General features: G+C 28.7%; 2 protein-coding genes across 4 annotated transcripts in view; one reads left to right on the plus strand and one right to left on the minus strand.

The window, feature by feature from the left end:
• Positions 1 to 14,784, minus strand: part of Pex1 (peroxisomal biogenesis factor 1) — a 117,420-nt gene extending 102,636 nt beyond the window's left edge. For 2 of the 3 annotated variants that reach the window (XR_012755441.1, XM_075358590.1), the window contains exons 1-3: positions 14,565 to 14,784; positions 12,336 to 12,464; positions 6,743 to 6,973 (exon numbers count right to left, since the gene is read on the minus strand). Coding sequence is in view for 2 of the 3 variants with exons in the window: in XM_075358590.1 (XP_075214705.1) it covers positions 6,743 to 6,973; positions 12,336 to 12,434 (330 nt within the window). In the remaining variant the exon portion in view is untranslated. The remainder of the gene's footprint in view (positions 1 to 6,742; positions 6,974 to 12,335; positions 12,465 to 14,564) is intronic. The other variant, XM_075358591.1, reaches the window with a different exon arrangement.
• A 369-nt stretch (positions 14,785 to 15,153) lies between these two features.
• Positions 15,154 to 24,185, plus strand: part of CycB3 (cyclin B3) — a 64,694-nt gene continuing 55,662 nt past the window's right edge. The window contains exons 1-2 of the mRNA XM_075358592.1: positions 15,154 to 15,215; positions 15,521 to 15,780. Of these exons, the coding sequence (XP_075214707.1) occupies positions 15,526 to 15,780 (255 nt within the window). The 5' untranslated portion in view covers positions 15,154 to 15,215; positions 15,521 to 15,525. The remainder of the gene's footprint in view (positions 15,216 to 15,520; positions 15,781 to 24,185) is intronic.

The following is a 24,185-nucleotide window of genomic DNA, read 5'->3' on the forward strand; positions in this document are numbered from 1 at the left end:
TGTTCTATACAAAGATTTTTGTAATATCTTTTTCGTAAACTGGGGGTTAGCTATTGACATTAAGCTTAAGGAGATTATATATTGTACAAGTATAAAGAAAGATTCAAAGAAAAAAGGACTCATTATATTAAATGTTATCAATAATTTCAAGTGGAAATAGGGGTGCTGCAGTTTCACAGTGCTTATATGCGAGCCGCCACTGCTTCTTTTGCTAATTTGCACTTCCTGTTTATACTATTTTTTAATTGTTGTTTTAATTGTTGGTCCTTTTACCTTCTTCAACACTAGCATTCTTATACTTTCAATGATTATCCATCAGCTGCAATATATCCTCTGATAACCAAGATTTTCTACCAGTTCTCTTTGTTCCACCTAAGTTCGCTTCTACTGATTTAAGAATTTCCTTTTCAATATTCTCCTATTCTTCTTTTACATTTTCTACCTTATCTTTTTTACTTAGACCTTTTGTGATGTCCTCCTCAAAAATCTTCTTTACCTCCTCTTCGTCAAGCTTCATTAAATTCCACCAATTCATCTGACACCTTTTCTTCAGGTTTTTATTACCCAATCTACATTTCACTATCACTAAATTATGGTCACTATCAATGTCAGCTCCTTGATATGCTTTGCAGTCAACGAGTTTATTTCTAAATCTTTGCTTAACCATGATAAAATCAATCTAATAGCTTACAGTACCGCCTGGCTTTTTTCATGTGTATATTATTTTACTATGATTTTTAAACTGGATGTTGGCAATTACTAAATTACATTTTGTGCAAAACTCAATTAGTTGGTCCCCTCTTTCATTTCTTTTACCCATCCTGTATTCACCCACAATATTTCCTTCCTTGTCTTTCCAATGCTTTCATCAAATCTTAGACTATTATTAAATTTAATCTCCTTTTATGTGTTAAACTACTTTAATTATGTGTTAAACTACATCAATTTCTTTGTATGCACACTCTACCTCGTCATCATCGGCACTTGTAGGTATATAGACGTTAACAATCGTTGTCGGCTTAGGTTTTGATTTTATCCTGATTACAATGATTCTATCACTAAGCTTTTTTAAATATTCTACTCTCTTTTCTATCTTCTTGTTTATTACAAAATCTACTCCTACCTGCTCTTTATTTATTTGATGCTGAGTTAATTATTCTAAAATCACCTGAACAAAAGTCAGTTTCCTTTTCCCAACAAACCTCACTAATTCCTACTATATCTAAATTTAACCTACCCATTTCTCTCTTTAAATTTTCTAACCTAACCCCTTTTTTAAACTTCTAACATTTCATGTTCCGACTCATAGAATGTTATTTTTTAATTTTCTGGTGACCCCTTCCTTAGCAGTCTCCACCCTGGGATTCAAATAGGAAACTAGTTTACCTCCAGACTATTTTTACCAAGGAAGACGCCTCCATCTTTGTTACATAAAAATGCAGAGAGCTACATTTTCTTGGGAAAAAAAATAGTTGTAATTTTCCATTACTTTCAGCTGCACAGTATTCAAGAAGATTGAGTGATGTTGATATGGCTGTTTAAGTTTTCCTGACCTACGCCCTTTAAGGCTTCTGAAAGAACTGCTGCCTCTTTCAGGAATCATTCCTTAGTCTGGTTCTCAACAGATACTTCTCAAATATGGTTGCACCTTCAGTCCAGCTACTCTGTATCAATGAGCACTCAAGCCCCCTCACCATCGGCAAGGTCTCATGATTCATAGAGGGGGTAAAGTGAGTAGAAGAAATAATTATTTAAAGTACTTTAAAATAATAATATTAATCAGGATACTAAACTAGTTTTAATTAAATAGCATCGTATGTATTTTTGGTTATAAATATAATCTACATTAAACTGACAACGTTTTCAGTCGGCCTAGTAACATGCCAAATGTTTGCTGAATGCTAGTAGTTTTTGTGGCAACTTTTGTGCCATAGTTATAGCTGCAGCAGTTTCATTTCAGGGTTACTGGGAGATCCTTACATGGACTGTAATACAAAACTATTTTTTATCTTTAGTCAAAGAAATCTCTAGAACCAAGCTTTCCAATGCTTTCATTCCAATCTCTGACTATTATTAAATTTAATCTCCTTTTATGTGTTAAAACTACTTTAATTATGTGTTAAACTACATCAATTTCTTTGTATACACACTCTACCTCGTCATCATCGGCACTTGTAGGTATATAGACGTATATTGTACGTAGACGTATATTGTAGGTATATAGGTATATTGGTTTGATATAACCAACTTATATCAAAATTGCACTGAATGCCCAATGTGAAGCAGGATATAGCAGATTTAATTCATCTGATATGAGGATTGATCTGATAAGATAAATCTAAAAATGAAGTCTTGAATGAATTTATGAACTCAAGATATCTGAGACTGACTGAAGTGGAATTAAACATAGAGTTATAAATTCACTAAAGATTAATTAAAGAAAAATAAATTATCATAAGGCAATGGAAGGAAGAAAATACTGAAAATTATTCACATGCTTGGGAGTAAACTTTCTCCCTCATTAGTTAGGATAAATGAATTTTTTTTATATTTCCACCAAATACTTAGGAAATTCTTCTTAACTTCTCATCTGAAACTCCAATTTTTTTTCTAGTCAAACAGATTTTATTTTATTTTTAAAATGACTTAAAATCCAGTGATAAAATAGGATTTATTGTAAAAAAAACTTAAGCTCCAGATTCACAATGAAAAGACTCTCAACACCAAACCATTTAGTACAAGAACATTTTTAAAATAAAGGTTTTTAGTTACAATGATCAGTTAAAGATTGATGGACTTGGGTGATGAGGGAAAAATTTTCTCCAATAATTTTTATTTTCATAACTTTTATTTATCTCCCCTATATTAATTATTTATACCTTAAGAACTGTATAAGTTAAAATAAAAAATACATAAACATTAATAAAAAAAAATATAGAAAAAATAATGGATATAATGCAAATTTTACAGTGTATTAAAATACCTTTACAATAAAAAAAAAATAATAATAAATACATTAAATTAAACCTGAAAACATAATTACAAAAAATTGCAATAAAAATGCCAAAAATTTTACAATTTAGTTTTATAACAAATAATATACATTAGTTAAATGTATGTATGTATTTTGTATGTATACAAAATAAAGATTTATATATAACAGACATATAAGTTTGCAAATAACAAAATAATAACTCAGAAAAATTCACCTGTTGCAGTACAGTAAAGCTCAATTTTTACAAGAATAAAAATAAGAAAATGAATTGAAAGGATTTTTTTTAAAAGGGCAAAAACGCACTTGCGTGTAAACACCTAGCATAAAAATATAAGAAAAAAACACAAACAACTAAAACTACATTAAGAAATTAAACAAACAAAAACTTAGAATTAATATCACAGCTAAACTAATATTAATGTCGTACATTTAAAATAAAATATGTTTATTTAAAATAAATGTAAACATAAAACATAAAATTTAACTAAACATAAATAAAATTTAAGGACAGAGAAAATAAAAGTAGGTTATCTGTCAGTTCAAGTATGAATATACATCCCCAACCCAATGCAATGTTTCCAATATCAAAGTTATGGGCATACTATAACATCTTGTTCAAAAACTTGTGCTCATGTGCTAAAGAAGGCCACAATGACACTAACTGCAAAGAAGATGAAAAATGTACAAACTGTAGTGGATCACATACAGCTCACTACTGAGATTGCCCAACTTTTAAAGAAGAGAAGGCAATCCTAAGAATCTGTACCAAGCAAATGCTATCTTTTCCAGCCGCATAAAGAGAATATAAGAAGACACTAAACTCTCATAACCTGATTAAATGAGATGTCTCTTTTGCTGCTCCAACATCAAGAGAAGTTCAACATCAACTCCAAATGTAAGTAATCAATAAAGCTATTCCTGCAATGAGCTACACCTTCTGATGTTATTAAAAACACCTTCTGATATTATTAAGTTCTTCACTTACAGCCACTATTTCAGAACTAACTAGATAAACAAAAAGGTCCGTAGTTGCAACTAGTTAAACCAATAGTGGGATCCCTCTAAAAGTTCCTGTCCCTAAAGTTTTGTCTTGCGAACAGGAGTAAATATAACTGGTGGTAAGATATCTAATAAACTCCCTATTAAGGGAGCCCATACAATCACACTCCCTGGGTTGTCATCTGCAACTTCCCATTGTTAAAAATCTCCCCCTCCATCACCTCATATACTTAAGGATATGGTTGAAGAACCCCGACCCTAGGCATTTGGAGTTTATTGAAATTAAAAATTCTAAAAAGGAAAACTGGATAACATAAATTAATTTTTCTATATATTTACCTGTAATTCTGTATTTATGAGCATTATCCAACAGAATGTTCAAGGTCTTCGATTCCCACATTGAAGATGTTAGAGTATTGATGCAAACACAAGAACCATTAATAATGTGTTTCCAAGAAACGCATCTTCTACAACAGGACGCAGTAATACTCAAGAGAATATTTCTGTGAGAGATATGACTGTCTCATAGTCACTAGTAGAGAGAGTGATGGAGTTGCTATTTCCAAGCCGAACTACATGTCAGCTACAAGGATTACACCAGCTACCCTCATTCATGCTGTTGCCATAAAAATTTCTCTCCCCTTCAAATTACATATCTGTAATTTGTATCTCACTGAACTGCTCTCTTGAGTTCAATGCTCTAGGTATAGCAAATCTCCTCACACAAATTCCATCGCCGTCATTAATAGTAGGAGACTTTAATGCCCACCATGTTTCATGGGGCTCATTAGTCTGCTCTTCTCAAGGAAATATTTTAAACAAGAATGAGACAAGACATGGACCTGTCTACTGAATGATGGATCAGGCACATTCATGTCATTATTGTCTGGTACACTGTCCAACATCGACCTCTCCTTATCCTTTGAGTTTACTCCCTTGTCTTAATTAGTCTGTTAGTGACAACTTTTACAGCAGTGACAGCAGACCAATTATTATTGGGTGGTGTCAACCACAAGGTTAACAAAAGGCCACAGAGATGGATTGTTGAAAAAGCATATTGGAATGGTAACCATAAAACCTTCCCATCATGGTATGATGATGTTGGAGATGCCCTTGATTAACTTACCTTTTTTTTACAGCCCTAAACTCGAGAATGTAATAGATATATTCCACAAAAATCTGGAAATCCTAGACATTCCTCTATTCCTTGGTGGAATGATGACTGCTAAAACGCAATTAGGAAACGACAGCAGGCACTGTGATAAATTTAACTTCAGGCCTACAAATGAACATCTAAATTTGTACAGTGAACACCTAAATTTGTACAGTAAGGCTAGAGCATGTCATTGGATATTCTTTGGTGCTAGAAGAAAGTCATTGATGAATTATGTAAACACCATCACACACAATACCCTCACATCTAATCCAGATGTAAAATGTCCAGCCTTTCCCTTACCTCAAGGAGCCAGTGCAGGGAGCCCAATCTTAGTGGAAGAGATATTAAGATGTTTATGCTCAATTTGTGGGAATGCAAACTGCTCCAATATGTCAATATTCCTGGTAAATGGATTGGAAGAGGTGGTTAAATTCCTTGGCCACCCAGATTGCCGGACATAATCCCTCTGGACTTCTTCTGGGGATTATGTCAAAGACCGGGTGTATATGACAAAAGTAGCAAACATCCAGGAGCTGTGCGAGAGTCATTCAGAATGTCATTTCAACCATCACACTGGAAATGCTTCAACGAACATGACAAGAAATTTTCTATTGGCTGGATATTCTTCATGTGACTGGTGGGTGTGCCCTACCAGTCACACAGTGTGGAAGTGATGTGATGTAATTGATTTTTTGTTATAACTTGATAAGACAGGCTTTAATTTAATTTTTATTTCATGTCGATATATGTAATATTTTGAGATGTACTTAAATAAAAATAGAACATTTCAAATGTTCTATTTTTAGGAGAGACAATCCCCTACAAATATAGGGGACCCTCTACATTTATCAGCATATGAGGCAATTTTATTTTCTTCTCCTGAATAGTACATTTCCAATGGTTCAAATTATTAACAATAACCAACTCGATGCCATAATGAGATAAGGGTAATATACTTGTGATGTAGATGAGGTGTAATCTTCTATAGACAGGCCAAACATTCCTGAGATGTGATTAAATTGAATTCACACTGGTGCCCAGAGTCTAATATTTTAATCAGTATAAAATTAACTTACTTTTACTTGGATTTGAAACTGAAAACCTTTGACTTCATAAATTAGCTTTTAAACAACTGATTTTTGACGATTTATAAGGTAACATTTCAAATGTTCTATTTTTAGGAGAGACAATCCCCTACAAATATAGGGGACCCTCTACATTTATCAGCATATGAGGCAATTTTATTTTCTTCTCCTGAATAGTACATTTCCAATGGTTCAAATTATTAACAATAACCAACTCGATGCCATAATGAGATAAGGGTAATATACTTGTGATGTAGATGAGGTGTAATCTTCTATAGACAGGCCAAACATTCCTGAGATGTGATTAAATTGAATTCACACTGGTGCCCAGAGTCTAATATTTTAATCAGTATAAAATTAACTTACTTTTACTTGGATTTGAAACTGAAAACCTTTGACTTCATAAATTAGCTTTTAAACAACTGATTTTTGACGATTTATAAGGTTATGTAACCTAATAATAATAAATTATATGGCATTATGCTTGAAAAAATATATAATACCTACCATTACTTCAAAATCATCTTCTGTTACAGCTGTTACATGAACAGTTTTGACAACTGGAGCTTGAAGTTCAGTAGAAATTATCACAATTTCATTATCAGACAGCCCCAAATGATTAGCATACACAGCACTAATACCAACAGTGTTATCGCTTAGACCACCATGATACTGAGGACTCCATGTAAAATATAAAGCACTCTTTAGGTAATCCTGTTTTAATTTCACACATGAAGACTGTAAAATAAAGAAATATTCTCAGTTTGAACAAACACTACTTATGAGAAAAGCACATTAAAACTGTTTAAGAATAAAACTATTTTACATATTTCTAAATCTACATTACCAAAAGCTGATTGTTGTCAAATATGCTGAGTATTGCTGATAGGAGTTTGATTAGAAGTTGGAAAAATAGCAATAGGGTAAACAGTATTCCATTAACTCACGAGACAATAAACATACAAAAAAAACCTTAACAATCCTTCTTAAATTAAAAATAAATATATTTTATACATCAATTATCAAACAAAATCAGCTAATCTAATTTTTATTTTTGAATGTTCCTGAAAACATGATAAACTTGAGTCATAATTTTCACTAAAATTTACTGCAAGAATTCAGGTGGAAACACATATACACATACTCAAATGTACATACATCCCCTCCAGAATTTTTCAATGCTAAAATAGTGTTCTTTTGTCATAAATATCAAGATCTTTGAAAACTACAACATGAAAAATTTGATCCGATTAGCAAACTCCCTTACATAATGTGTGGTATTCTGTAAACAACATAATTACATACCAGAAAAGTAATAAAAGATTGTTTACATACATTTAACTTAAAATTAGAAACTTAATGAAATTTTCCAGTCTTAAATATCATTCATCAGTAGACAAAGAAAAAAAATTAAAAATATGAAAATAAAAAAAAATAGTATAATAAAAAAAAAAGTAAAGCATATTAACTAAAAAATGAACAATATTATGAAATACTGTAAGTTATTTTTAAGAGTGGTTTTGAAATAAAGTATATAGACAACTGTTGCCATTTAGGTGAAAAAAGAAACCTAAACAACTGAGACCTCCACACCCAGACCACCCACCATGTATTAATGTATGCATCTTGTATAATTTACACACACAAATAAATCTCAGAAAAATAGCATGAACCTTAAAACAATTAGAAACATCCTCTTCCATAAATAAGATTAACACTTTCAGACCTAGACTTTCATAACGTGACTGAACTGGAAGCCTGGACATTTTTGTGGTGTCTAAAAAAAATAATAAGCTAGTGCATATACATAACCTATTATATGTTATATTACCTAAAGGAGAAAGAAATAAGCTATCATTAAACATAAAAATATTTGTAATATATTATTTAACAAAAAATTTTTGCAATCTACATTTCCTTCAAATTTCATAAAAATAAAAAACAGCAACAGCACACAGTACTAGTCAATACACAAACAAACTTGTTGTAATCACTTAAAATTATGACATTTTATACTGTCTAAAAGATAAGATTTCACACTTTCTAATGACAAAAAATAAAAAATGTATAATAAATGTAAAATTAGTAATGAATTTTTGAAAATAATTCGTTTTTCAGTACTTTATCACACAAATAACAGTGATAAACATAATTTTTGTTATGAACTCAGAATCTTTCAATCAAACATAATTTTTGAAAAATTTTTAAATTTTAATTAAAGGATTTTTTCATTTTTCAACGCATAGCATTTTAAATTCCCATACTGTATTTTGTTAGCTCAATTTTTTATTGTTTAACTTTGTTAACATAATGTATAAGCTATAAATTAACAATACTAGACAAAGAATTAAATCATATCACAGTCACATATTATGACATCCTATCTAATAATGAAGAGTAAGTCAAGTCTGTGCAGGTCAAAACATGTACAGCAGTGTTGTTTGTATTAAGCACTGAATTTAGGAATGAATTAATTTTGTTCAGTATTACTGCTGTCTTAAGTTTGTTAACAGTACAGTGTCATAATGCCTCAAAATTGTGTAAATGATATGGATGTCTTTTGTTATATATGTGGTGAGTTTACCATAAATTCAAATAGAAGAAACATTACACCTTTTATTAAAAAAGCATATCATTTGTACTTTCAGTATAAAATTGGTGATCAGGATAAGATGTGGGCTCCTCATATAAGATGCATTAATTGTTTTGTGTATTTAAGAGGATGGCTGAAAGGTACATGGAAGGCTTTTTCATTTGGGGTACCTATGATTTAGCATGAACCAAACAATCATTGTTATTTTTGTTTAACAAGTGTATGAATTTCTAAAAAATCTAAACATACTGTAAAATATCCTTCATTGCAATCTGCAAGCAGGCCTGTATCTTGCAGTGAAATTATTCCAGTTGCTGAGCCACCTGTGAATATATGTTTTGAAAGCAGCGATGAAGAATCAGGCAGTACTGAAGAAGGTAACAATGATTCTGATTTTTAATTATCTTCCAATAAGTCACATTTTATTATATCACAAGGTGAATTGATTAACATCGTTAAGGATTTAAATTTATCAAAAAATCAAGTTGAACTGTTAGGATCAAGACTGCAAGGTTGGAATTTACTTAAAAAAATACAAACATTTCGGTCTTTTGGAGCAGACAAAAAGAACTTTCTCAGTACTTTATTGATGAAAATAATTTGGTTTATTGCACAAATATGGATGAACTTATGTTTCATTTAGGGCAAGTTCATAAACCTGAGGACTGGCACCTTTTCATATATTCATCCAAGTATAGTTTAAAAGTAGTTCTACTACACAATAGTAACAAATATCCTTCGACACCAATCGCTTATGGTATTGATTTCAAAGAGACATAAGATGAGATAAAAGATGTTCTTGAAAAAATAAATTATAAAAAAATAGCTGGAACAAATGTGGTGATTTGAAAGTTATAACTATTTTGTTAGGCATGCAGTTAGGCTCTATAAAAAAATCAAGTTGAACTGTTAGAATCAAGACTGCAAGGTTGGAATTTACTTCAAAAAAATACAAACATTTCGGTCTTTTGGAGCCGACAAAAAGAACCTTCTCAGTACTTTATTGATGAAAATAATTTGGTTTATTGCACAAATATGGATGAACTTATGTTTCATGTGTTTTCTTTGCGGATGGGACAGTTGAATTAGGGATAAAGATTATGTTACCAAAGAGTGGAAGAAACAATACAACTTAATTCCAAATAGGAAAAATATTATTCATGAGCCCTTAGTTGAACCCAAAAAAATACTTTTACCCCCTCACCATATCAAGCTAGGACTAATGAAAAATTTTGTAAACGCAATGAAGAAGGATAGACCCGGATTTTTATACATCAGGCAGAAATTTCCAAATATAAGTGAACAAAAGACTAAAGAAGGAATATTTGTTGGTCCTCAAATAAGAGAGTTGGTTAAAGATGATGTATTTAACTCATGTTAAATAATGTAGAAAGTGCGGCTTGGACTTCATTTAAAGACGTTTGAAAAACTTTTCTCAGCAAACAAAATTCCAACAATTACCACAATATTGTTAATCAACTTGTTACTTCATACAGAGCTATGGAATGTAATATGTCTTTGAAAATAAATTTCCTCCACTGACATCTGGATTTTTTCCTGGGTAAATGTCAGTGATGTAAGTGACAAATATGGTGAACATTTCCACCAAGATATTTCTGTGATAGAAAGCCACTATAAAGGGAAATGGAATAATAATATGCTAGCTGATTACTGTTGGACATTAATTCAGGATGTGCCTGAAGCTATTTATAAAAGAAAAGCATCAGTGAAATAATCATTCTAACACAGGTATGGCCATGCAAAATTATAAATTTTACTGATTTTTCCCTTAATTTTTTTTTTAAGCATAATTTATTTAAAACTAAGGGTGATAGAAAACTTGTATTTAAAGATCTGTATTGTACGCAAAAAAAGCAATTCAAGAAATGGTATCACACTTACAGAAACATTAAGTTTTTTTTTATTATCAGTCATAACATTTTTTTATAATCAATCATAAAATAAATCAATAAAAGAAATGTCCCTAATATTTATTATTCATTTAATTTTACAAGCATAGTTCACTGACATAGTTTCTAAATATATCTGCATTAGTTTTGTTAAGTTCTTTTTTTTACATACTGCAATTAGCCCTAGTGTGGTACAATTTGAAGCAACTATGTAAACATAACGGAACTGAACAGTCAGGGCACCAGCAACTTTGCTTCTTTTCTCCCAGACTTGCCTGTAGAAGCTTTACAATAAATACACACTCTACACATAACATAAAATGTTAAAATAAAAATAAACAAACAGAAAAGAAAAGAGTACAAATCAAAGCACGTAAACAACACCAAGTAAACCGTACTGTACATTTTATAACCTAAAACACTCTTGAACACAAGGTGTTGTTTTTATTGTTATTAATTAAAACATTCACTAGATAGTATAGAAATTCATACTGAATCTTTATAATGAACTACTGAAAGAGTCTACGAGGCCTAGCAACGAGTATAAGCCCATCAATGTTTACCATTCATTAAATGTAGCAGCCTGACCTATACTCAGGCTCCAGCCTTACAAATGAAATAACCTGTCTGTGTATACTCTAGCTTAGGCCTGAGAAAAAATGTTTAATAAATTTATTTCAAATTCAAAAAACTGTTACCTATATGTCCCCTTATCATCCCTTATAAATTTCTGCTCACTACTGATTTTTCCAACTTTTTAATTCCTATTTCTAATAGACAGTTGTCTTGTGTCTAATAAAGTAATTTTGTGTTAAGCTTGCAACTAATGTTAGGCTGAGCCATCTAATTGATTGAAAATTTCCCTTTCTTCCCAATGACTTCAAAATGAGCCTGATCGAATGGTTAAAATAGTCCATTGGCTGAAAAGGTTTTTCAGCTAAAGCTGGACCTCAATTCTTTTAAAAGAAAAAATACTTGACAGTAAATCATATTTTACAATAAAATAATTATCTACTAACACATGAGTGTATCCTCATAATGCATTCATCAATATCTAAGCTAGATCAGATGAACCAGAAATATTCCTCTTAATTAAACTGCTACCACAAGGAGAACTTCTCCTCATTCATCCTTTAAGGAAGAAAAACGGATGACATGCAATTTCTCATTTACCAAATCATCTCTCAAATCAGCTGAGGAAGATTTGTGAAATGATGAGAATGACTCATTTCCACCATTGCCTAAAAACAAGTTTTGCAACATATTTTTATATCACCCCCAAAACTAAAGGATGCAAGTAAAGGAAATTAGGTATCAAGAATATAGGGGTTCCTCCAAAGCAGTACTGAACACATATTACTTTCTTAGTTATTAGCTAATGTGTAACACATTTTAAGGTAAAATATTTTATCAGCTATATACTCTCTCAATTATACCTTGCAAAGCATAGATAATCAACTTCCAAAGTAACTCCCTGGAAGAAATTCAATCCTAAAATTATATTTAAATATGTCATTGAGCTTTACCTGGATCAAAATGACTTTACTTGCAACCAAACTAACACAATTACATAAATAATGAAAATCATAAAACTTACAGAAGAATTGGCAGAGAGCTTTTGCAGTATTCCAAAGGAAAAATGCAGAAAACAGTCTTTCACAGAAATAAGTTTTAATTTAAAAACTTCATCAATCATGATATTACTTCGTGATGATACACTTCCTTTCTGTAAACAGTATTAAATAACAATTTATTAATCCTCTTTAAAACAAAATAAACTTTTTCAAGGAAGCCACATTCAAACAAAAAGAGAATGCAAGGAATAAAAAAAAAGAAAAACAATTTTTACATAATGAAACATAAAATTAAAGGATTCTCCGGATCACCCAGAAAATAAAAACATTGCATTATTGCCTAGACATAAAAATTCTATGTAATTAAATTAATCTACGAAAATGCTTAAAAATGAAGAGTTATTCAAGATTTGTAAAGAAAACAACGAATTCAGTTATTGTAGACTTCATTTCATTTGTGGATGTTTGAGACATCCATATATATATCTTAGGTGAATACATGGAAAGAATAAATTAGTATACATCATACTAAGCCTAAGATTATTAAACCAATATAAGAATTATTCCAGCATATAATTCAAGCTGAACAATCAAAATTGACAAAATAAAAATCAAAATTGAGTCAAAATCCGTTATCGAAATTGAGTTTCTTTGATAACTTTGAATGAATTTTATGAATTATTTCTTAAATAAAATAATAACTAGTGGAGTTACATAAAACTGAAATTTTTAATTACAAATCAAAAAAAATTTAATGTAATGTTTTTTTAAAAACTTTAATTAAAATGTCAGCACTTTTGTGTACATCTTCAATAATTAATACTTATGTTTTCCATTCAGATATCTGCTGATGCTATTTTGTTTGAGTTCGAAAAACATATATGAGGTAAAGTACATAGATATGATTTAAATGAGTTAAAGACAAAGATATAAACTGTGTTTGTTCATTTATTATATCACTCTTTTATTTATTTCATAACATTCAGTGTGTTATTATGTGTCCCATTTATGTGTGTGTAAAACAACTAAGTGAGAAGCACACATATTGGTTGTAGGAAGTTATAACAGGCAAAAACTTTTGTAGTGTTTATGTGTTCTTTGTATGATCTAAAATTATGTTCATTTGTTCACACAGAAAATAGTGCAGGTGCACTTTTGTTTATTGCAATCTGTGTTTGATGATTGTTTTGTTTTACATTCTAAAGGATAATTAGCTTTTTTAAATTTCAAACTATTTTTCCTGAACCTTTGTTTACATTATTGTAATGTATTTTTTCTTCTGATAATCTATGATTTAACTTATTTCATATATATTATTTAATCATGAGTGTTTAATTGAAATTGTTGAGTTGCTAGGTATTTTAGATAACAGAGTCCTTGTTATGTGATTGAAAGGCGATGTAGGTCTTTTGAGTGGTAAATGGGCATGTTTTTAAAGTCTGATTTTAAGGCTTGGTGAATAAATGTGACCATGTGTTTTTCTTTTTATCCTGAAATGTTTTTTGCCGACAGCTTTATTTAATGTAAAAAACGTTTTTTGTACTTATTCTCCACTGTAAAACTTTTTATTATTTTCTGTACATATATATTAACAAGTTTTCACATTGTGAAGTTCCACCACTTTAAGGTGTTGGAATCACCAATGTTATCTGTAATAATAAATTACTTTGTGGGAATATTACTCATTCTACATGAGTAAGCATTAACAAGGAAAAATAACACTGTAACTATATCAGTTGTATAAAGTAGTGTTAGAAGATGAAGAGGGTTTTACAAAGAAATGTTTTTTTTTTACCAAGGCAAGACTTCGTAAACAAGTACTTTGAACTGTTTAAAAAACTGCATTGCAGATCAATAATGGATAACCAACCTGATATAAAAGTCAAATTGGCATGAATTTCATGGTTATGAAAAAAATATATTTAAATCATCACAAATTAATGGGGAAAAATGATCTATGAACAATAAGATGCTATATCCTCTATGTTATTTTTAAAAAAAAATATTATTAAAGAAATTTTAATTTGTTTAAAGAATAGAATTAAATCTAGTAATAGAACAAAAAATCGACGTAACATAGTTGTAATCTTATTTTCTTCGCCTTTAACAAAACAGAATAGTTACATAAACAAACCAAAACAAATCGTAAATCATTTGGATTATTGCATAAACAAGTACGTATAACCTCGCAATATAACGTCACTACAGTTGCCTTCTTATAAAATACAAAAGAAAATTTATCGTAGACTTACAAATTATTTTTTCTTCTTAATTATGTCCTTCACACATCACAAGGCTCTTTCCTCTATAAATAATACATACAAAAAAATAATGAAGAAATTATACAAATAATGTTTACTTCAAGATTAACGTCTTATCAACGGATGTCGGTGTCATTAAATTTATCAAGAAAATTTTAACTCAAAATTTCAACTCAACTTACACGATCAAGCCTCACATAACCTTTAAATATTCATATCACTGTTATCAAACATTTGCAATCATCTTGAAACACAGAGGATTAAAACGTTAATGAATCTTATAAAAACAAATTAATACTAATACTAAGTATTTAGTTAAAATAAATAAAATTTAACTATTTAAACTATTTTAATAAATATTTTCATAATGTTCATATTTTAATTATTTTGAGCGAGTCATAAAGAAAATTTTTATTTACAACATTATATTATTTATATATTTCAGGTTTTTAATTTTAAAATATTGTAATAAAATTAAAAGTGTTTTTAATCCTCTTTCTGTAGTTTTTTGAAACTTACTCAAAAACAGAAGAAATCTAACTAGCTTTGATTTAAGAAAGTTTCTTTACACCAACCACCAATCAAAGTCGTGAAAATTGTAACTGACTTTTTAAATTGGTGTCTGTTATTTGGCCGTTATTGGTATGTATTTAATAGGCTAAACACATGAATTTTGTTTGAATTATTCACTACTGATCTTTATTGACAGAATTTAAACATGTTTCTCTGAAAGTTTTGTTTATAGATATTTACTTGGTTTAATAATGTTTTACTGATTGTTAATACTTGTAAATTTGCATGTTTGTAAACGTAACCTGACAAGTTTGGTTTGGTTTTTACCTGAACAAGATGTATTATATTATCCGTAAATGATTGATACAGCATTTATGTAATTAGTGAATAAATAATTTACTATTAGATATTCAGAATTGTGGCTAAAATTTCAGGAAAGATGCCGGCACCAAATCAGGGTTATAGAAAGACAACTATTGCTGTTTCAAGAAGGACTACAAGAAGTTCTACTTGCAATAAATTATCGACGAATGATGTGACGAAGGGAAAAAATACTACTCTTGGACTAAAAAAAGAGACTGTTGTTTCTTCCAAAAATGAAAATGCTCAAGATGCATTAAATAAAAGAAAAGCTGAAAAATCTCCTTTTTCCGATAAAATGTTAAAGCGTTCTGCGTTTGGTGATATTACGAATGTGAGTAACGCAATTTCTTATTTTTACATTAAGATTTTACGCTCAATTATGATTTTATTTATTCTTGAAAAATCGTTTGTTTTCACATTTACGTATCTTTTATATGTATTACAAAAAAATGTTAAAGGATATATTAAATTACTATTTATGTTCTAAATTATCTTCCTATTCTTTTTTATGTTTTTCACTCTTGTAAGTCAAGATCAGATTTTCTGTGTAATAGCGCCTTTAGTTTCTTTTGAGAACTTATTTATAATTTTGTTTAATGTTATTTATTATTAATTTGTATTCATTATTTATTAAGGTCCACAGGGTCTATTAAATAATTACCAGGACATAAAGTGTTTTATTACTGCTGTTAAAATTTTTAACAGTAGTTAAAAATTTTCTTGTTCTTGTTTTTTCTTGTTTTTCGAGGATAAAATTTTAAAAACATTTGGAGAAGTTGTGTACATTTATGCTTAATGAATATGACAAAAAACAATTGGGTTTTTTACACATCAAAAATTTAAATAGCTATAAGAATCAAATGCAAAGTTAGATCTTACTTTGGTACTGTAGACTGTGATGCTATAAATTTTTAATATATTTTCATAATTTTATCCTTTCATTTCTAATTTTATAATGTACTTTTGAAACAACTTATGATTTTTTTTACACATCACTTACTTCCACAATATTGTTATTTAATTAAGGTTTTTTTAACTTATTGTTTTTTAAAAAAAAAACGCAATTTTGATGTTTTTAATGGTACTTTTAATTACTTACTGAGGCTAAATTTTGTTTATTAGGATTGTAGATTTTTTTGTGAATATCACATAATTTTGTGTAAAACAAATTTACTGTACTAAGAAGCAATTACATTGAATGAAATTTCCTGCTAAGTTGAACTATGGACTTTATATTTCCTTAGGTTATCATTCTAATTAGTTCAATTTTATCACTTATATTTAATTTTAGCTGCTTAGTATTCAGAAATGTTTTATTTATTTCTCAATATTAATTTTCCAATTTACAAATATATCTTCAAAAAATTACATTTGTTCAAGTTAGGTTATTCACATACTCACATTATTCAAATGTAATTTTTAAAGAATCTAAGATAACAAAATTTCTTTATAAATGTTTACCCAAGGTACTTACCTCTGTAAGTGTTGAATTATAAAATTTTTGCTAAGGGTACTGTGTAACTCTGATGAAAGGCGTTTCCAATAAATTTCAATTGTAGCGAATAACTTGGGTCCTAAATAAGGTATATTCCAATTTCCTCAAAATATTAGGAGTCCCTAATTGTAAACAACTATCAATTACTGTATTTTTATACTGGTCATTCTCACCATCTGAAATTAGTTAAAAATTTGTTATGAGCATGAATGGTCATGAACTTCATTGCTTAATTATATCTTGCTGACAAGTTAGCATTAGAAAATTTCTTAGAAACCCGAATAAATGCACATGAAGGGGTTCATTACACAAAGTCCTTCTTACTATTTATTTGATGAGCATCAACCATCACAAAAAACTATTGCCATATGAGTAGAAATAATCTCGTTAATTTTTTGCAAGAAGACTATTGGCTCCTTTTGCTCCAATGTTAAAATAAAATACACCAGAATGGAGGCGCTGGCTATACGTCAAAACTCTGCAGCTGATTCTTTATTCTGTAAAAGTTCTGAAGGTCATGAAAATTTTTCACAGTAGGTTTGCTTAGCATAAGAAATTAATGAAATTCCTTGTTACTGTTGTTTTCTCCTTCCTATAAGTATTATGCATAGGTACCATTATGCAAATATCCATTCATATTTAAGTTTGAGACTAAATTTTTTTTTATGTTACCTTAGACTGTAACCAATTAGACTATGGTAATTCATCTTTGGTGTGAAGACAATTAGCCCCAAAATAGTGCTATTTAGTGAACCACAATTAAACATTGTTGTACAAATTTGAATATTTTACACACACCATTACTCATGGACGTTTTATGGATTTTAGATTATTACATATAATATTATGTTGTAGATTATTGTGGATGATTTATTTAGTTATCATCAAGAAGTTTGTTAGAACTTCGCCGATAAGAGTTTGCAGAACTGAATGGCACAGCAAAGTCAACAAACTATGTTTACACTTCTAAACATGACCTAACCTAAAAGTGAAATGAAAATGAGAAAAAAATAACCTTGAAAACATTTTATATTTCAGTTCAGTTAGATTTGTAATAAAGAATACTTTAAAAAAATACCTTGAATTTTGTTAGACAACATTTGTTTCTTCCATTTGATGAACTGCAGGTCTCAAATATGTCACTTTTACCACAAAAAGGTGGATGTACTAATCGCACTGCTAGGTAGTAGTACCTATTCCTCAAAAAGGTGGGTTTACAAATCACGCCGATAGGTAGCAGTACTTAACGGCGCCTTTGAATTTATGAATAATCTTAATAATAAATTTACAAAAACTTGATAATGTATTTGAAATAATAAAATTTAAAAGAAAATATACTACAGCTTGTTTTAATAGTAAATTATCTTATGTAAATGAAAGTACTGAGGATAAAACAATTTTTTTAATTCCCATCACTTCATTAAAAAAAAAAGAAAAACTATTAGTTTACAAGAGATTATAGCTGCTAATAAAACATGAATGGTAGGAAAGTGTTGCAAATGCAGCAGCAAAGATTTGTTACATAAAACAGAAAAAATTCGATTGGTAAAGTTTTTATTTTACAATTAAAAGTATTTGAACTAATGGATGGAGAAATAAAAAAAAAAGATCATTTAATAATAATATAAAAAGTGTATCCAGTGATACGATAAAAATCAAGGATTATACTTATAAAGTAATAAGTGCAATGATTACATCATGGATCTTTGATTAGTGAAGGTTTCAAACAAATTTTTAAATATGGTATGAAGTGAATGTTATGACTATCAACAAAAAAGAAATTGGTCGAGAAATTCCAAAAATATATATTTGTTTGTTCTAGAAAAGCAGTAAACTTTTATAATAAATCCATAAGATAACAATCAGTAATTCATAAAAAAAAATAAAAGAATAATCTAACAAAACGCAGTGATATCATAAAAAATTACACTGAATTGTATACTGTATGGTAAGAGTCGAACAGACATCATTTCTTCTGCTCCAAAAACAAAAATTTCTATATTATAAGTAAAACTGTTTTTAACAAAATGATACTAATATCAAAAAAGTTAAGATACTACATTTCTATTATAATCTGTTATTAAGAATTTTGTTTTAAAAAAAATACATGTTAAATATATGTAATAGACAATAGATAATAAACAGTGTTTAAGCGTTCCATATAATAAGCAAAAATAGAAAAATTTGTAAAAACTCTTACTGGCCTGATTTCATTTATTAAACAACGAATAATCATAAAAATTGTATTATTTCTGTAAATGTGATATGTATTACATATAAATGAAATCAGGGCAGTAAGTGTTTTGTAACAGATTTTTCTGTTGTTTGCTTTTTATATGGAACACTAAACATTTTTTATAATCTATTATTGTATATTGCCTATTAACATATTTTTAACATATATTTATTTTTAAACAAAATTTTAAATTAAAACAGATTTTGATAATAGAAATGTAGTTTCTTATCTTTTTTTGATATCACAGCATCATTTTGTTAAAAACAGTTTTATTTATATTACAGAAATTTTTGATTTTTAGTGGAAGAAATGATATCTGCGAGATTCTTACCATACCGTTTACAATTTCATTTTAATTTTTTTGGATCTATCAGTACTGTTTGTTATAAAAATGATAGCGACTATGACATGGCAGTCACTTTCACTGTTTTGAATATATCAACAAGAATTTTTAATGTTGATAACATAAAAAAGTGCAGATAATGAATAATAATTAATAAATTTATTTTTTAACTAAGTTCTAATGCTAATACATTAGAAAATTTCTTGTCGCTTAGTAATTATTTTCTACACATCATGAGAACTATTGCATCATCAGTTTATCAACTAATTCTTTAAAAATAGTTACTAGCTTACAGATGAGAAACATGTGTGAAGTAGATAACCAGTTTGACATCAGAAAGAGCATAGGCATAAGGAAGGCCATTTTGGCTCTCAGCTTAATTATAGAAAGTTTACCTTAAAAGAATACAGACGCATACAGATAAGAAGCATTTGCAGATCTAGAGACGGTATTTAATATAGAATGGAACAGAATTTTTACGAAAAGAAAAACCTGTACACAATATATTTTAATATCAGGTGACAATGATGGGTTATAAGACAAACTCTGATTCAAAAAGTGGTAAGTATATAATCTGCCCAACTTACATAAGGAAAAATACAGGAATTGAATGCGGATTATCTATCAAAGGAGAAAACCAAAAGTGTTAAGATTCACTTGTGACATTGCTCTTTGGCAAAAACCAGAAATAATTTTGAAAAAAATCGGGTGGGAATGTGACACATGCGGTTTAACGTGAAATGTTACAGACCTTGGATGAAGTTTCTCCGAGCTGCAGACCGACCAACTTATCTGTAGTTAAATGGGAGAGCTACTATCGTAGTTTTTTTTTTAACAAAACTGAAAGTCTCCAATGGAAAATTTTAGTTCCTTCATTTAGCAAACTTTCCAGATAAATTGATCGGTCTGTATGTCAGCGAGTCACTTTTAGTGTATTGGATTGAAATAAAATGTCGAGACATTGACTGCTTACTAAATTTAATTTTGGTATAACAGACACTAAATGGTACATGATATTTATTTCGACGACACTTGTTCAACGTGGTCTGTGATATGAGAAGAAAGACAACGCATAATAAGCAGTGGTAGAGGTACTTGCGCCGTCGTTCATTGAGCGCGCCGTGCCAGCTTTGCGACGTTCCCTTTCGCTCGCTCGGCATTGGACACGAATACCTGTGCTTGGCCCATAACCTCTCCTATCCAACGATACCCGAAATTTATATTTCTGGTTGACTTTTGCGCGGGCTGATGTTGACATATTGAATTTTTACATTGTTTACTTTAATTTTTTACACATAAATATTGTCCAAAATATACGTATTATTACTTAAATCGCTATCTCAACAAACTAAACACAGACATACGAATCACGTATTTATGTATAAAACTGATAAATGTTTTAAAAATGTAGCCTTAATTAAAAACAATGTTGGCAGAAAAACGTTACAATTTTAAACAGAGCAAAAAATCTTAATGCCAAAATGTTGTCCAAATTTAAATATATATTTCATAAGCATAAAAAATTAATCTTAGAAAATGAAAGAAATACTAATAAATTTTATTTCAGAATCATGTATTATCCAAATACTTTATGTATGATAAAATATTAACATATATTCGGATTCATCGACGTGGACGACATTTTGTTTAGCATAGCATTCAGCCCAATAAATTCATTATCTAATCACGTATTGGAACTACAGGAAATTCTTTATTGTTGTTGCATTTACACCGCGATTCTTATCGCTAGACATAATTCGAAATCAATGTTTGTTGAATCATTTTTGTACTCTTATGGTGTTTTTCGACCAGATTTTAATTATATAGATAAAACATGAGGATGTTGTAAAATATGTAAAAAGACTGAAACAGAACTGAAAAGAATAGAGAATTGATACCAAGCCAGTCAATTGATAAAAAAGGCTATATGTTATCAGTAAACTTAATTTAAACTTAGTTCTATTCAATAAATCATCTATCTTTCATTTCATACCACTTTTTTTATATTAAATCATTTAATACAAAATTTTACACATCTCTAATTACTTTTTTAATCCAAATTACTTTTTATTGCATTACAAAAATCAAGCAGTTCATTTCTGAAAAGTCTTTTTCTATTTAATTTATTGGTGTATAAAATTATTGCATTTTGAGTGACAAATTTTGCCAGATATGTTCTTTATGAATAGTTTGTTTACGTTAATAATATTGTTTATAACAGCATTAAAAGATTAGTAAATAAACTGTGACACATTCAGGTTATTGCCTTTTTGGATTTGCAACATCAGTAGAATTATGTAGAACAATTTTATTTCAAAGAAAGCTGACAGTTAAAAATTCATTTCTGTTTAATAAATTTGTATTTAAGATAATAGTACCTTTCAAATTAATATGGATAATATTTATACTTTGAGTATTTTAAAATAATAATTGACTTTTTAAGGAAGTTTAATTTTTTGTTAGTCCTCAACAAAAAAAAAATTACTGATCTCATATTTTTTATTAACTTTTAAATTTTATCTCTCTTCCTCTCTCTCATCAATCATTTAATTAATTTAAATGCTTAATTTCTCAGTGCCGATGTTCAAATTCTGTTTGTTTATTAATATTTTAATTGTTTTTTTATTGTACTAATAATTGTAATGGATTTAAACTTGTTGTTGATCTCATATTGACATGTTTTGGTATTTACTATAAAGTATGCTATTCTCCTTAATGAATTTTATGTTTTTGTTTACTGTCCGTGTATGCTTGCAAATGTTGCTGAAAATGTTTTATTTAATTTCTGCTTGTCATTCCTAAGTGGAATGTTTTTCACAATTTTTTCATGGCACACTGTTCTATAAATATCACCTTCATATACATTAAAATTAGATATATTGTTTTGGACATTTTTTCTTCTTTTTTAAAGCAGGTAATAACTTTTTAAATTATTTTTTCTCTCAATGATATGAATTTGTTAATCTTATTATGTTTAAAACATAATATATAAATTATGTTAAACTTTATTTGTCCTTTTTAAAAAACAGTTGCTTTGTGTTTTATTAAAGTAAATTCTTAATTTAACTCAACATTAGCTTATGAATATTTTATCCATTAGCTTGTAACTGCTGTTAACAGTTAATTGTCTATTGTTACAGGTAATTTTGGTTTAATAGATACATTGTATTATGATCACAAAAAATGTTGGTTTTTAGATTTCAACGGAAATATCTATTTTGACCATCCGTGAATCCATTTTGACAGATGGCGTGACATCTGTACATACTCGCATAACTCAAAAACTATTAGCTGTAAAATGTTGAAATTTTGTTTTTAAAACTGTTGTAACATCTAGTTTTGCACCTCCTCATTTAATTGCAATCGGCTGAACCAAAATTGTCCAAAAAAGCCCAAAGTCCAAAAAAATTGGATTTTGGACTTTTTCTTAACTGCAGTAATAAGCCCTTACTGAGAACTTTTCAACATTATATCATAAGTGGTACTTATTTACATTGGTTCCAGAGTTATAACCAAATAACATTTTTTAGTTATTGAAATATTTGTATCATTAAAGGGAAAGGCACATCGGTTCGAATCCAACATTTCCTTTAATTTTTTTTTGTTTAATTTAAATATAATGATTTATTAATAATTATTAACCTCTGATTGTAAAAAAAGTTTTACAATAAATTATAACTATAACGATAAAAAAAAAAATTAAAATAATGAGAAGTTATTAGTGAAATATAATTTTATGTACTTTTCATTTTAATTCAAAGATTTTTTACAAAGGTTAATAATTATTAATAAGTCAATATATTTAAATTTTTAAAAAAAGTTAAAAAAGAATATATATGTATATGAAGTCGGATTTGAACCGATATGTCCATGATTATGGATAAGACATGTTCTTACTTACACCACCACATAATGACTTGAACGACATGAAACAAAATTTATATAAACTAATATAAATTGCTGATACAGACACCAAAAAAAAGTGATGCATTGTGGTGTCGCAATTGTGTAACTGTCCACTTTATTAAAGAACTGTAGGATCACATCTCATTTTCACATGAAATAAGTTTAAATGAAGTATATCAAAAAATGTGTGTGTATATGTAATTTAATAGGCGTACAAGGAAGTCACGCGGTGTCCACATTGGATTTTGTTATATTACATCTGAAAAGTGAAACGCATTTTGTTTTCTATTTTGAAAATGTGTTATTCAATTTATGTTATCACATTCAAATTCCAGAGAAATAATATATTTGAATTAAATTTACTAAATTCATAACAGTTTTTTTTTAAATATTTTTCATTTTTAAAATTTAGATTTTTTTATATAGCTTATTTAAATTATTTCTCTCAAAAAATATCTATTCAGGCTAGCTTCTTCCTGGTTTATTTTTTTGGCATCATCATTTCTCCTAACTGTAAAACCAAGATTAATTTCATCTGGTGGGCATCAAATAAAATGAATAAATTTCAAAAAAAATTAAGTTTATAATAATGTAATGCGTGCAAAATATGTACTCAAATTTAATGATCCAAAAACCATTATTTTTTAACAATATTTATAAAGCTTCATTTCTGTTCTAGAGAATCTTGTCATCAGATACTCTTCTACTTCTTCATATTTTGTAATAAATATATGTTTTCTGTAGATGTGTTAACAC

This window comes from Lycorma delicatula, chromosome 2, assembly GCF_047948215.1.
Source record: "Lycorma delicatula isolate Av1 chromosome 2, ASM4794821v1, whole genome shotgun sequence".
NCBI lineage: Eukaryota > Metazoa > Arthropoda > Insecta > Hemiptera > Fulgoridae > Lycorma > Lycorma delicatula.